This window comes from Cnephaeus nilssonii (genome assembly GCF_951640355.1).
Source record: "Cnephaeus nilssonii genome assembly, chromosome: 3".
Taxonomy (NCBI): domain Eukaryota; kingdom Metazoa; phylum Chordata; class Mammalia; order Chiroptera; family Vespertilionidae; genus Cnephaeus; species Cnephaeus nilssonii.
In genome coordinates, this window is record NC_137074.1 from 54,676,959 (window position 1) to 54,693,061 (window position 16,103).

Here is a 16,103-nt window from a genome sequence, read left to right on the forward strand (position 1 = left end):
GATGGTTTTTAAAAAATAGGCTTATCCCAACAGGCAACCTAAATTACATCAATCTTGAGGCGGCTAAACAAGCCAGAGGAAGCAGGCAGGGCGTGTGGTTCGGACTGCAAATAGTACTTACAGCGCTCATACTTCATTTCTGCAGGCGTTTGCTGCTTACAAAACACTTCTCTCTTGTGTGAGTGCTTCACGACCTTAATCAACACTGTGTTAAGAATTTCATTTTAGGAGAAAGCAAGATGGCGGCATAGGTAAACACCTATACTGCTGCGTCGCACAACAACTTCAAAACTACAACTAAAAGACAAAACGGACATCATCCAGAACCACAGGAAGGCTGGCTGAGTGGAAATTCTACAACTAGAAGGAAAGAGAAAAGCACACTGAGACTCAGAGGAGCTGCAGAAGGCAGAGGTACCGAGGTGCGTGCCTGCGGAGAGGGCTGGCAACTGAGTGCGCGGCTGGCTTTCTCAAGCGGGAGGGAGACAAAAGCTCCCGACTGCGCTGAACTCCAGTTCCGGGCGAGACTCTGGGGACCCAGACTCATTCGGGGAGAAACTGGACTGTCTGGCAGCGGGCGAAACTCGAGGGCAGCTTTCTCTCAGAGGTGCTTGCAGTGATTACCGTGGGACACTGAGACCCGGGGGGCCTCTTAGGGCAGGGCTGACGGGAAGCCATTGCTGTCTGCTCCGCCCTGAGACTCCGCCCCATCCAAGCTGAGCACAGAGGCTTTTGCAAGTCTTGTCTCATAAGGGTGTCTCCAGCACAGAAGTTCTCCCAGCGTAGACACAGCTGATCCTCACAGCCAATTGGCCTGGAGGTCAATTCCTCCCAGTGATACCAACAACAATCAAGGCTTAACTACAACAAGACTGTGCACACAGCCCACAAAGGGGTGCACCAAGAGTGTCCACCTCAGGTAACTGGGGAGGCTGAGCCACTGGGCCCTATAGGACACCTAGCACACAAAGCCACTCTATCAACTCAGGGAAGCAGCCAAAATGTGGAGACAAAGAAAGAGGTCACAAATGAAAGAAATGGAAGAAAGCAAACGACTGGATATAGAGTTCAAAACCACGGTTATAAGGTTTTTCAAGAATTTCCTAGAAAAGGCCAATAAATTTAGGGAGACCCTTGAGGATATGAAAAAGGACCAACTAGAAATTAAGCATACACTGAATGAAATAAAAAATAACATACAGAGATCCAACAGCAGACTAGAGGATCAGAAGAATGAAGTCAAAGATTTGAAATACAAAGAAGTAAAAAAAACCCAACCGGAAAAGCAAAAAGAAAAAAGAATCCAAAAATATGAAGGTAGTGTAAGGAGCCTCTGGGACAACTTCAAGCGTACCAACATCCGAATTATGGGGGTGCCAGAAGAGAGAGAGCAAGACGCTGAAAACCTATTTGAAGAAATAATGACAGAAAACTTCCCCCACCTGGTGAAAGAAATAGACTTACAAGTTCAGGAAGCACAGAGAACCGCAAACAAAAGGACTCCAAAGAGAACCACACCAAGACACATCATAATTAAAATGCCAAGAGCAAAAGACAAAGAGAGAACATTAAAAGCAGCAAGAGAAAAACAGTTAGTTACCTACAAGGAAGCACCCATACGACTGTCAGCTGATTTCTCAACAGAAACTATGTGAGAAATATGTGGGCCAGACGGGAGTGGCAAGAAATATTCAAAGTGATGAATAGCAAGAACCTACAACCAAAATTCCTCTACCCAGCAAAGCTATCATTCAGAATTGAAGGGCAGATAAAGAGCTTCACAGATAAGAAAAAGCTAAAGGAGTTCATCACCGCCAAACCAGTATTATATGGAATGCTGAAAGGTATTCTTTAAGAAGAGGAAGAAGAAGAAAAAGGTAAAGATAAAAATTATGAACAATAAATACATATCTATCAACAAGTGAATCTAAAAATCAAGTGAATAAAAAATCTGATGAACAGAATAAACTGGTGAATATAATAGAATCAGGGGCATAGAAAGGGAGTGGACTGACAATTCTCGGGGGGAAAGGAGCATGGGGGGTGCAGGAAGAGACTGGACAAAAATTGTACACCTATGGATGAGGACAGTGTGGGGGGGGCGGTAAGGGCATGGGGTGGGATGGGAACTGGGTGGAGGGGAGCTATGGGGGGAAAAAGAGGAACAATTGTAATAATATGAACAATAAAGATTTATTTTAAAAAAGAATTTTATTTTATATTTCAGGAAATTGAGGCTCAGGTTGCACCCCTAAAATGAGGGGCAGAGCTGGAACTTGAACTAAAATCTTTTGATCATTTTATTCTTCACGGTCTAGTTAATGAAGTATGTCTTGTCTGGGGTGGGAGGAGAGGGAACCCAGCAGATCAGTTCCCTTTCCTGAAAGGTCAAGAGGGCTTCAGCTTGCTCGTTGTCAGCTGGAAGTGGAGGATTGGTTTCTCTGAGACGTGAGGCCGGCACATCAGGTGTGTGCCCTTGGGCAGATGTGGCCTCTCCCTATTGCACCTCTGAACACAGAGTAGGTCCAGATTTCAACTGTGTGTGCACAGTTCTTCTACCCAGAGAGTTCTAGGTCATCCCTTGGTGCCTCTGAAGGGCTGAGTCCAAGGGCAGATAGAAAGACCTGGTATGATTTGCTTCTTGACATTGGGTCTAAACACTGTGTTTGTAGAGATTATAAATGATTTGGGATTATATGCTGGCGTGAGTCCTCCCGATATTGAGTTGACCTGGGCCTTCCTATGCATCTGGGGGTGGGGGATGAGACTGCAGAGGCCACGCCTCCCAGGCAATGGCTTTCCTTGGTTCTTTCCTCTGAATTAAGTCCCCTTTCCTTTGTCTGTTGACTTTCTTATTGTAAAACCAAAAATTAATTTCTTTTTCTTGTAGCTGGTGGACAAGTCTAGTAGTGTTTTCTTCTTGCTTTTTTTCTCCTTTTGATGGGGCTAAAATTTGGAATCTGTCTTCCTATATTTACACATATAATCTCTGATAATGTTGATTTATGACTGCAATGTTCCCAAACATCAGATATGCCCAAGAACTAAATACTATTAGTAGTCCGCCATGACGAAGTGATGGCATGAGCTAAAGTCGAACCTAAGAACTAAATATTATTGTCTAATAAATACCTAGAGGCATAGAAATAGGTGGCTTGGCACAAGCATGGGGGGTGTTCTAAGTGCTGTCTTTGTGTCCCCACCCTCCATTGCCCTGTAATCACTCTCTTCCCACCTTACTCTTGTCTGTACCTTTCTGTTAATTTCATCCCCATTTTCTATTTCACATACACCTTTATAGTGCCCTCCTGGCCACATTCCCACCTTGGCTGGTCCTTTCTCTGAAGTTGGTGTGTGGTTGGTGAGTTATTCTCACCCAGTTCATGTCCACGGAATTGTCTGGTTCACTGTCCACCACTTACCCAAGTGTCCTTTTTGCTGAGAAAACAGAACACCACTAAGAAGATGGTTATAAAGACTTTCCTTAAAAATGCTGAGCCAACCCCTAGCTGGTTTGGCTCAGTGGATAGAACATTGGCCTGTAGACCGAAGGGTTCCGGGTTCAATTCCGGTCAAGGGCATGTACCTCAGTTGCAGGTTCCTCCCTGGCCCGGGCCCTTGTTGGAGAAACTGATGTTTCTCTCATGTCGATATTTCTCTCTGTCTTTTCCTCTCTCTTCCACTCTCTCTAAAAATCAATGGAAAAATACCCTCGGGTGAGGATTTATGTAAAAGAAAAAAAAATGCTGAGCCAAGTGTTCGGACAGAGAGCCCAGCGCTTTATCCTCAGCACCGATATTCCCTTCTGTCACCCTACTTCCAAGAAAAAAATATTTCTTCAGAGACACACAGTCTCTGGAGAAAAGCAAGCAGTGGCCAGCTGTGAAAGCAAAATCCATCCCTTCAGCCCCCAGCGCGTTGATGACCTCTAACACGCACGGCCTCTCTGTTGGCACAGGCGACAAGACTACCTTCCAGCTGCAGGTGCGGCAGGTGGAGGACTATCCCGTGGACTTGTACTACCTGATGGACCTCTCCCTGTCCATGAAGGATGACTTGGACAACATCCGGAGCCTGGGCACCAAGCTCGCTGAGGAGATGAGGAAGCTCACCAGCAACTTCCGACTGGGGTTCGGGTCTTTTGTAGACAAAAGCATCTCTCCTTTCTCCTACACGGCCCCGAGGTACCAGACCAACCCATGCATTGGGTAAGTGACCAGCTTCCCTTCTGTTGGGCCTTTAAGGGTGGGGGAATGGAGTAGTGGGAGAACTTAACCCAAAGAAAGGACTGAGGGGGACATACTTAGGAGGGGAACCTGGCTTGGGTGTTTAATTTGGTTAACGATGACCCAGTTCTGTCCTCTCCCTCTGGGTGAAGAAATGAACTGTCACAACGTTGCGTAAAGATGCAATGATCGTAGTTCATCTGTTTCCCTGCCTACCTGGCATGGGACTCCTTGCTACATTAATAGATTTTGGAGAATGTTCTCAGGAAGTGACAGACCCAGGTGATCAGGGAGGGAGCAAACAGAACTGCCTAAACTTTCCCCTTGTTTGGAGTGACTGAGGTGCTTGGGATCAGTGAATTCGAAGTCTATTTATTGTTTGTAAAAAACTACAACTTACCTTGATAACACAAAATGAAATCCTGTGTTTTAAAGGTCTTGATTTTTTCCCCCAACGTAAGTACTTGAATTAGAAAATGTTTGACACATTATTAGAGAACAGGAGTTTCTAACTGCTGCAAGAAACAGATCCAAAGTATACAATGGCTCCAACCTGCTGGCAGTGTATCCCTGCTCACCTAAGTGCACACGGGTCTCCTGACCAGTGGGCTCCTCTCCTCCAAGCACGTCTCAGGGCCCAGACGCCACCATCTTCCTCATGTGGCTTCTAAGGTCATCTTGCCTGGAGATTGCTCATAGGAGGACCTTACGGGCCAGGAGGAGTGGCCTTTGCCTCTTCCGCTCCCACGTTCTAGTCTAAAGAACTGGGTTCTAGCAAGGAGGCTGGAGACCGAGGAAGATAAGGAAGGGGGACTGGTGAGCAGGGATCTGCCCTGGTGAATATGTGTGGGGGGTGGAGGAGTCATATCCCCAACTCCCCTAACAACCTCGAGGGGGCTGGTTTGCTTCTTTTCTAGTCTTTCAAGTATTCCTTTAAATGTAATGTGACTGCAATGAGTGGTGACTCCTAACTTTTTCTTGCCTCATCTCCACATTCACCTTTATTTAGTCAGTCTTTGGGATGTCCCTGGATAAGGAATAGCTAAGATTTAAGTTCTTATCAAGTGTCAAACATCATACTAAATACATTACATGGATTATTTTATTTAATCTGATAATGTTTTGAGGTCTTTAAGGTAGATGTGTACCATATTTTTTTAAGTATATTTTTATTGATTTCAGAGAGGAAGGCACAGGGAGAGAAAGAAACATCAATGATGAGAGAGAATCATTGGTCGGCTGCCTCCTGCACGCCCCTACTGGGGATCAAGCCCGCAACCCTAGGATATGTGCCCTTGATCGGAATTGAACCTGGGACCTTTCAGTCTGCAGACTAACGCTCTATCCACTGAGCCAAACCAGCTAGGGTGTGTGCCATATTTTAAAGATGAGAACAGTGAGGCTTAGAGAGAATAAATAATTTACCCAAGATTACACAAATAGTAAGGGGTAGACTTATATCCCCCCCCATCCAAATCATACTACAACACACGAACTTTACCTGCATGTAAGTAATCATATACATTCCAAAACCGCCCCGCCCTCTGATGTGTGCCTAAGGGTTGTGCTGGGCTCTGCTGTAGTAACAAACAACCCACAAATCTCAGTGGCGCTCAACACAGTGAAAGTTTATCTCTTGCTGGTACACCATCTGATGAGGGTTGAACTGCTTTCCATGGCAGCTTTCCCTCCCGCGGTGACTCAGGGAGCCAGGCTCTTTCCATCTGTGAGGTCATTTTTTGATTCTTGATCTCCTTGGCTGCTTCCCTAGGAGCAGAGAGCTGTTCTAACACCCTGAGCCTTTCCAGCATCTCAGCTCGTCTTTGGCAGCCTCGGCGGCTCCCAGCTCTGGGTTGGGCTGGTGGTTGGGGTGAGGTGGTATTTATGCTGGTGGTGTATGTTCTTCTGAATCCTTCCTGATTCTTCTGTCCAGGCTCCTGGAAGTTAACGTAGATCTTCCCCAAGGGTTGGGAGTGGACACAGTGGTGGAAAAAAACAAGAGAAGAAGAAGCTTTGAGTTCCTTAACCAGGAAGCAGCACTAGGTGTCATCATTTGCTGGGTGTAGCTTCCTCCTGGCTACCGATGACGGTGGGCATTATTACGTTGGTCCTGTCTCGAAGGCCCTTTGTAGCTGAGTCCCAGTACCACATGTCCTATCATTGGCGTTCTGCTGCTGACCAGGGGCACCAGCATCTTAACCGAAACATTTTGCAGTTCATGCGGAATAGTGATTCTCTCTGCTTCTTTTCACCTCTGCCCTCTGATTGGGCCCTGTCTCCAGATAGACAAGTTGTGTCTCCACTTTCCTCCTTCTGTGGAGCACCCACTAACTGAGAGCTGCTAGCCTGGAAGCTGGCAGAGGATGAAGGGCTGGCTCTGGGCACCCTGCATTTGAATTCAGGTTATTACACACGACTTATTCAGAGCCCCTTTCCTAAGCCCTAGAAGGCAGAGCCAACTGCAGACAGTAAAAGTCTTGACAGTGAGTACAAGGCACACTGAAAAGCTGCTTGAAAGACAGGAAATCTAGGGAAGAATGGGAGTTGTGAAGGAAACGTCACATCTCAGTTATGCAAATCTATCTTTTGCAAGCTGGGCAGCGCATCGGGGAGTCACTATTTGGCTCAGTGAGCTGGCTGAGGTTTCTCTCCCATTGCTTAGCAGTGGGCGTGTGCCGTGTCCTGGGAGATGGCCCACTGCTCCGAGGATGTATGTAATCTGTTCTGGGGCCTGATCCGGCCTATACATAGGCTTTGTCTGCCTTTCTGAATTTTAATGGCACTGTGAACCAGTTACCAATATTTAGAAAGTAGATTTAACCACGAATAACCAGGATTCCTAGGTTTTCTTGAAAGACTGGAAGGTCTAGTAAAGCTGGACTAATTCCACTTATGGTTTGGCTGCCACTGTCCCCACCACTCCCTCTTGTCTCACAGCTGGCCTGTGTCACTGGTTTGTGTTAAAATGCCTGGCTGGTAGACATTGTGATTCTTGTCTGTTCTTTTTCTTCAGCAAATGTGGAGAGAAAAATCACAGCGTTCTCAAGATGCAATGGCATCTTCAGTTAGGGTGTTCTTCCCTGTGGTGGTGAGAGCAGCAGAAGCAGCCTCCAGGAAGTTTTGGGGACTGAGCGGGGGGAGGGCGGGAGGCAACCAATCAATGTTTCTCTCTCTCTTCCCCCCTCTCTCCCTTCCTCTTTCTCATAACATCAATTTAATCCTCGGGTGAGGATTAAAGAAAAGATGTAGTGTAATTTAATCATTAGATTGAAGAACTGTAGTTGCTATTCTGAGTCATATGAATAGTCTCACTGGGAAGAGTCACAGGATAGTCACTGATTTGAAGGATTAATCCAATTGCTATTTCTGGTTCTGAACACTTTTCCTTTTACTAGAGGTATTGGGCTCTTCTTGAATTACATGGCATATCTCATCTGTACGTGGAATCTAAAAAAAGCCAAACTCGCCCTGGCCAGGTAGCTCAGTTGGTTAGAGTGTTGTCCCGATATGCCAAGGTTGGGGGTTCAGTCTCTGGTCAGGGCACATACAAGAATCAACCAGTGAATGAATGCATCAATAAGTGGAACAACAAATTCTCTCTCTCTCTCTCTCTCTCTCTCCCCCTCTCTCCCCCTCCCCCATCCCCTTCCCCTTTTTCTCCTACCCTCCCTTCCTCCATACTCCCTCCCTTCTTCCACTACTAATCAATCAATGAAAAATTCCATTTGTTAAAAAAAATAATAAAAATAAAAATAAGCCGAACTCATAGAAACAGAGAGTAGAGTGGTGGTTCCCAGAGGCTGGGAGGTGGAGAGGAGGAAATGGAGAGATGTTGGCCAAAGGGTACCAACTTCTGGTTATAAGATGAATATGTTCTGGGGATCTAATGTACAACATTGGATTGATAGTTAACAACACAACACTAGAAATTATACTTGTATAGTTGAAAGTTGTTAAGAGAAATCTTAAATGTTCTCACCACACAAAAAATGGAAATACTTGGTCTGCCTGTTTAATCAGAGAATACATCCTTATTCTTGAAAATTCTCAGACATTATTTCTTTGATTCCTCTCTCCTGTTCTGTCCACTTGCTTTTAACATCACGTGTGTCAGAGCTTCTCATTCTAAACTTTGTGTTTTTAAATTTTTCTCCCGTAATTTCTGCCCCCTCGGGTGGTTGAGTTTGCTGGCATCCCTCATGGTGGTTTGTTTCTCACGGGTCTGCACCTGAGCGTTAGCCCTCCTCACCGGAGGACCACAGGCTCCAGGTGCGTTGGCCGCCCTGCGGGGCGGCTTTGTGTTTGCTGCTGCCAGGACCCTCCAGCTGTCCCTGGGACTAGTCTTCCTGTTCATTTCTTAGTGGGGAGTTCTTTCACAGTAAAAGAAGAGAATTCTGACTTGCTTGGGCCTGGAGTTGCAATTTTTATGGGTGACTCATCCCACTCTTGGCCCAGGGTGGATGTTCCCTCTTTCCCAGGCCAGTGGCTGGAATTTTTCTGTTTTTGATTTTAGTGACAGGTCGGACACTTAGCATGTTAGCCTTGTATATATAGAGATGCTCTCCAGGCTCTTTAAGCATATGTATTTTATTTGTCTTCCTGGTTCATAACCCTTAATTTAGTAACCTTCCCCCCCCCCCCCCCCCGGCACGGCCCTAACCTGGGGTCCTATGGTGCAGACACAGGGCAGAGGTGGAAGGATTTCCTGGCATGAGACCCCCAAACACTAGATCTAAAGGTCACTCAGTGCTTCCAGGGGTTAGATTAGTCACAGGTGACTTTGTATTCCAGCGATATTCAGCAGGGTCTGTCCTTCCCCAACTAAGCTGTTTTTCAGAGGTGACTAATCTGGTTGAAGTCAATTCTCTGTAAAGAAGGCTTCTCACTGGCCAACACATTTTCCAGTTCCTAATTACTTAGTAGTAATTCTCCGCAGTAAAAATTTATCTACGGTGGACCCTTGAACAGCACAGGTTTGAACTGCATGTGCAAGTCAACTTACATGAAGACTTTTTTCAATAAATATGTGCAATATTGTAAATATTTTCTCTCCTTTAGGGTTTTCTTAATAACGTTTTCTTTTCTCTAGCTTTCTTTATTGTAAGAATACAGTATATAATACAAAACACACAAAATCAGTGTTAATAGACTGTTTATGTTATCCTCAAAGCTTCTGGCCAACAGTAGACTATTAGTAGTTAAGTTTTGGGGGAGTCAAAAATTATATGTGGATTTTCACCTGCATGGGGTGTCAGTGTCCCTAAACCCCCCGTTGTTAAAGGGCCAACTGTACTTATCGCTGTTTTCAGGGATGAAAGAGCAAAGGTAAAAAATGCTGAACCAATTTAGCTGAGCTTGTCACAGCTCTTCTGGTTTTCTCATTGAACGGCTGTTATTATTCTGCGCCTCTCCTCCCTTTCCTTAGCTAACCTGATTAACTGCGACAGTCAGCACATACCTGACGGCCTAAATCATGGACCAGCACGATACAGGAGGGAGTAGCTGCTGAGAGGAAGAGAGAGAGGGAAGGGAGAGTTTGTATGTACTTCCTCCTAGGCCTGTCCATGACCTAGATGACCCCAGAGGAGAACTCAGCTCGTTCCTTTTTCCAGATGGCAATGCAATTTCTACGACCCTTCTCTTTCTGGCAAAACGAGACAGGGATGAAAAGTTTGGGTGGCCCCAGGCACGGGTGAGAGGAGTCTGACCTGTCCAAGCACAAGGTGCAGGTGAAGATTTGGGGGTAGGAGGAGGGAGTGAACAAACAGGACAGCAGGTGGGGAAACCTCTGCCCATCTGGACAGCCGTGGCCGCTGTGCCGGTGGGGTTGACTGTCCAGAGCCAGCGAGTTGCTAGCGCCTGGTGGACGGAGCAGGCACTGTGGGCCCCAGAAGAGTGCAGTGGCCTCTCAGGGAGCCAAAGATGGCCTCTGCAGGAGGAGGGAGCCTGTCCAGACCTGCCCTGGCAGCCGCCTCTTGGCCACAGGGAGGCACGATCTCTAGCAACTGCTAAGCCTGTTTCCCTTCCCAGGCACAGGGCTTGCATTGGAGCTCAGGGCTTTCCCACAGACCTCGGTTAGTGTTTATTTTTCATCTTTTGTTCTGAAATAAAAGCTCCCTTAACATATCCACAGATCTGCAGTCTGGTCCAGCCTGCCTTCCCAGCCTCCTCTTAGCCCATCCTTGCCCTCATTCCCTGCACTGCAGCCCCGCTGGCCTCCCGCTGGCCTCCCCCTGGCCTTGCTCCCTCCTGCCTCAGGGCTCTTGCATGTGCTCTTCTCTCTGGCCGGGATGCTCTTCCCTCTCATGAACCCATTGTTGAAACAATGTGAGGCCTCTCTTCCTATTTCATTGGCTGAAACGCCTGAAACTACAACTGGGATCCAACTTCCTCCTGGCATGGGCCGCTGGGGATCCCTACTGCACCCTCAAGATGAGATCGCCCAGTGTTTCATTAATATGGTGCATTAACCTATTATTGAGATGCGGCACTTCCCTCTTTCCAAACTTCTAGATACAATTTTCCATTGGGAGATGGTTGGTTCCTAAATGATATTTATTGCATCTAGGAGAGCTGGTAGTTGAGCGTTGCAATGTTTATGAATGAATGAAGAAGCAGAAAGAACGTCTCCGTTCCTGTTGCATTTAGCGCTGGCTCACGTGCCAGCGTGTCCTGTGGTCTCTGAGGGGGGTGACATGAAGGGGTGATGTGATCCTTTGCCACATGACAGCAGCCGCGTTGGGAAGCTGGTTTCATAGAGTAACTGCCCACGTTGCCTTCACTCGACATTGCCCCGGCCCTGAGCCTCCCCGCTGTGCTGCGTAGGCCACAGCACCCAAACCACTGGCCCTGCTCCCTGAGGTCTTCCTCTGAGCCCAGCAGCCTGGTAGGACCTCTGCTTCCTCTCACCCACGCGTCCTTTTCATTCACTCACAACCTGGTATCTGCTGTCTTGCCTGCAGTTTAGAGCTTGATGTTTGGAGCCTCAAGACTATGTTATTTCTCTTGGTTCTCTCCACTGTGCCGGTCCCCGGGGCACACAGTAGGTGCTGGGTAAAAATTCAAGCGTAGTGGGTTGTTTCAGACCTAGAGACAGTGATGGAAAAGTGACTCTTTTTCCTCTTTCTCTCTAGGTACAAGTTATTCCCAAACTGCGTCCCTTCCTTTGGGTTCCGCCACCTGCTGCCTCTCACAGACAGAGTCGACAGCTTCAACGAGGAAGTTCGGAAGCAGAGGGTGTCCCGGAACCGCGATGCCCCCGAGGGCGGCTTCGATGCCGTACTCCAGGCGGCTGTCTGCAAGGTAACTTTCCTCTCCGGTCCTGTCCCTGCGCGGGGAGGTCCAGGAAGAGAGCGTCGGGCTGGGCGTGGGCACTGCCTGTAGGAGAGGGCAGACTTTGAGCCGCCCCAGCATGTGGCTTCCATGTCAGAGGATGAGCTCAGTGGACCCTGGGAAAACTACAGCAGTCAGCGCGGCCGGAGCTCAGGGCTGGATCCGGCTGGCGTGTATCTCTCTGTGTGTCAGGGTGTGGCTGTAGCAATGGGATGCTGTCTGTGCCAGGAGACAGCTGTTCTGTGTTTATACATTTGGCTTTTAGCATCCTTTCAGGGGGAAAAAAAAAAATAGTAAAGGTCCAGCCAAATGCATGGAAGCTTATCGAGCTTTCTGGCCCGATTTTGGTAAACCTTAAATATTGCTCTGTGGGGGGATCCAGCTGGAGGGGAGAACTACATGTCATCTCTGGTTGCATTTCTGTTTGTTTGTTTTTCTCCTGCTTCTCTGTGAGCCATGAATCCAGAGGGAAGGCATAGACTTAGGTCAGAAATGAACTCACGCTTTGAGGGTTCCAGTCTCAGCAGAATATATCATTGGAATGTTGGTAATGACTTCTTCTTAAAATAATGGTCTGCTGTCAAAACAACCCAGCAGCAACAACAACAAAGCACAAAAATCACTCTTGAATTTGCTATGCCAATGCATACTTTTGAAAATTTTCCATAGTGGTCATCACAAAGCACATGCAATTGGCAAAGCTTCCTTGAAGCATTAGGCGGGCTCGGCAGTGGGGGGGGAGGTGGGGGTCGGGACTGTGGTTTGGGGAGGGCCGGGGAAGGAGGCTGGGACTCCGTCTGGCGAAGCTGTATCAGCGGCTGCTGTTCCTTCCCTAGGTGATAAGCACTTCACTGGCCACTCACACGCTCTGATCCTCGAGGGCCTGTGCCCAGTGTGGCTCGCTCTCTTCTCCTCCACTCACTCCGTCAGGGTGACAAGAGAGCCAGTTTCCTTTCTGAAATAAGAAACCGAAACAGTGGACCGAGAGGGCTAAAGGGAAGGAACAAAGTGAAGAAGGTCCTCTTCTTGGTCCCACAGCTGGTCACGCGCCACGTCCTCGGGCCGCCCTGGAGAGGAGGGTTTCCCAGAGCCCCGACCAGGGTGGCTGCAAGTGGCCCCTTCCCAGCTGCGGGCAGAGCCAGAGGGTTTGACTCAGAGGTCCCTGACGCTTTGTAGCCGTCCAAGAAAGTGAGATGGCACACAGCTAGAGTGTGTTCAGCTCTTAATCTCTCGAATGCATCACAGAATAGACAGTGTCTAAATTTGCTTCAGAAAGAAAAATGGTATTTTGACTGGCATACATCGATTGTATGAGGCATTGTCTTCAGAGACATGCTGCCAAATCCCACTTCTTGGAAGGGACGAACAGTGCAGGGAAAATATAGGTTGCCTCTGTCTGCCCGTCTTGAGAATTTTGTGCATTTTGGGGGCGGGGGCGGGGGCGGGGGCGGGGGGAGGGGGGAGAGGGGAGAAATAAATCACCTTTAAGGCTCCGGGGAAAGAACCCAGCGACAGGCCTAAGCAATGTCCAGTGATCTGACTCTGTTTAATTTCCTTCATGGGAAGGGCATGACGATGCTGAAAGCACAGGCGTGCAGCTCCGTGCCCATGCCGCCTTTGCATCGGAGGAGGCGAAGGCCCTCCCTGGCTTTCTACGGGGCAGGGAGCTGGGGTTTAATGTGCACTTTTGAATCACTGACTGACTTAGTCGAGGAGGCAATGTTTCCTTGTTTTGCCTCCCGCCCGTGAGCTGTGCGTTGGGCTTCCCTGCCCTGCCCTGACCTGCCCACAGCTGCTCGTTCTGACAGGCGGGGTGAGAACTGCCTGAATTACAGCTCAGAATTACAACAGGGTGTGCGTGAGAGCTTGCATCTCCTTTGATCTCCCAGCATAACGCCCTGCTTCCTGCATAGAAGGTGTCTGCACACCTTGGCTCCCTGGCTGACGACAACGACGACGAGGCCCCTTCGACGCCTGAGGCTGTATTTCTGTACCTGGCGGGAACGTCAGTTTTTCCTTTCAAGTGACGGCTCCTCTCTGCTTTCCATGTCCGTTTGGCCAAGAGGAACAGAGATGAGGGTTTATTCCCGGCCTCTGGCACTGCTCTCCGACTCCATCCCTGCCTCTGCGTCCAGCCAGTGACCTCGAGTCGGTTCCCCTGACTCATGTGAGGCCCTTTGCACATGCTGTTTCCTCTGCCTGGAATATTCCTCCTCTGTTCCCCGGCTCTTCTTTCCTTTTTCACTAACAGTCTTTATTTTGTAAGAGCAGCTGTAGGTTCACAGAATTGAGCAGATAGTACCCAGAGTTCCCATATACCTCCCCCACAAAGAGCCTCCCCCATTGTCAATATCCCTCCTCCCCCTCCCCCCCCCGGAATGGTATATTTGTCACAACTGATGAACTTACAGTGACACATCATTGTCACCCAAAGTCCCTCGTTCACACTGGGGTTCACTCTTGGTGTACATTCTGTGGATTTGGACAAAGTGTAATGACATGTATCCCCTATTACAGTGTCATTCAGACTAGCTCTGCCCCGGGCACCCTCCGTGCTCTGCCCATGCACCCTCCCTTCTTCCCTGAACCCTCTTTTCTTTTCATGTCTAATCCATGGCTACCTCTGGTTGAGATCTCCGCTTCCTTGTCTGTGCAGGGGAAGCCCTGCCCGATGGGTCCTCCTGGCTAGGTCAGAGTCCCGAGCACCAGACCCCCGGCCACATGCACCCAGCTCCCATGTTATTTTAGTTGAGCCACACTTGTGTGCTATCTGTTCATCCTTTGAGGCGGTAAGCTCTCTGAGGACAGGGACCTGTCTCTTTCTCTCCAGACGTCAGTGCGGCTGTTTCCCCGGAGTCTGTTTTGCCGCCAGGAACCTGTAGCTGCTTTTGATCTGTAGTTGCCCCTTCCAGCCTGTGTTCTGTGTTCTGAGCCATGCACCCTCCACCCCCAGCACCATCGGCTCACTGCCTGGCACACCACAGGTTCACGGTACACATTTGGTGAAGAAACAGATGCTCTGTTCTTGCAGATTCCGTTGAGCTCCCGAAGTCCAGGAGCCCCCCAGGCCCACCCTCTCATCACACCAGGCGGCCCCCCGTCACCGTGTTTCCCACACGTCCACTAAAGCAGAAGGGAAGTACGGTTACTCGGTGGTACTTTCCCACTCAGAGCGTATCTATCAAGCCCCCAGTTAAGTGTGCAGTCGCAGGTAAGGGTGATGAAAATTAAAGGACGATGAGAACAAGTCCCTGTCCTCGGGGATTTGATTTGAGCTGGCAGATCCACCAGAAAGTCAATAAAAGAACCTGTTTGTAAACATTAGATGGGACCATATGAAATGATTGTCATTGGCGGTGCACCTCTAAGCTGCATTATCATGGGCCACCATGACCATGAACTCTATCATGGGTGCTCATTTGTAGGATATTTGATATTTGGCTATTGATAATTTCCTCCACAGAAACAGAGAACTGTGGTTCAGCCTCCCACGTCCCAGTGTTTCTCTTCTTCAGTTTAGGTTGGACTCTCCATGGAGTCCGCATCCGGCGTGTTCTGCTCACCCTGCTGGGGCTGGGGCTCGGGTGAATGTCTAAATCCTGAGTCACAGGCTGAGATTTCTTTTCCCCAAGGAAAGAAATATTACACTTTTGCCCTCAAGTTCAACCACAGAACAGATTTTTAAAAAATATTTTTTTATTACAAAATATGGATGAAAGCAGGGAAAAGAGCTATTATTGAGAACATGTTTATTGTTATAAAGTGACAAAAATAGGCTTGAATGTCAGTAAGATTGGGGGATCACAGAGGAATCTAACCTTGTGTTTTCATTATGTGTTGGCTGGAATTCAGACCCCTCAGCACCCAAGCTCAGACCCCTGGCTGGTCACATGAGCTCCCTTTCCTTCCTCATCTCCTCTCCCAAACCTGCTCTGTCTCTCTCAGTGGTTGCCTGGAAGGTTAATGTACAGTGTTTTATTATGACTTTTGGCAACTTATTGAGTTCTCACTGTGTGCAAGATGCCATGTTAGGCTGTGAGGGATGCAGAGATGAATGGGCCACAGCGCCTGTGCCCTGACCATCATTTCGGTTGGATGATTGATGTCCATACAGCATCTCAGGTACCAGCTGAGTGCACAGACTCTGGAAGGCCTAGTCCCTTAGGACCCAGCGGTTGAATCACACCGCTCTTGACCTTCGGGATCACCTTGGCCTCTTTGCTTCCCCATGTTTTCCCTGAGGCTCTGATGCTGATGATGCTATTGATAACTATTGGCCAAATGCTTTGCGAGAGCTGGTTCCATGCCACGCATTCCACAGAAGTTATTTTAGCTAATCCTCTTAAAGTGGTTTTACTCTCCCCTTCTGACAGGAAACAAGCCTAGAAAGGTTGAGTAACTTCTCAAAGGCCTTCCAGCTGGAAATGACAGAGCCAGAGATGGGACTGTACCCACCAAAGCCAGTGCTCTTAATCCTGACATTAGAGTGCCCATCGCAGGAAGGGAAGGGGGAAGGCGTGTGCTTCCAGAGGGAGCAAAGTCCTC

General features: G+C 48.3%; 1 protein-coding gene across 1 annotated transcript in view; it reads left to right on the plus strand.

Moving 5' to 3' along the window:
• ITGB5 (integrin subunit beta 5) overlaps window positions 1-16,103 on the plus strand; it is a 110,672-nt gene that overhangs the window by 30,786 nt on the left and 63,783 nt on the right. The window contains exons 4-5 of the mRNA XM_079766459.1: window positions 3,959-4,208; window positions 11,360-11,528. Of these exons, the coding sequence (XP_079622585.1) occupies window positions 3,959-4,208; window positions 11,360-11,528 (419 nt within the window). The remainder of the gene's footprint in view (window positions 1-3,958; window positions 4,209-11,359; window positions 11,529-16,103) is intronic.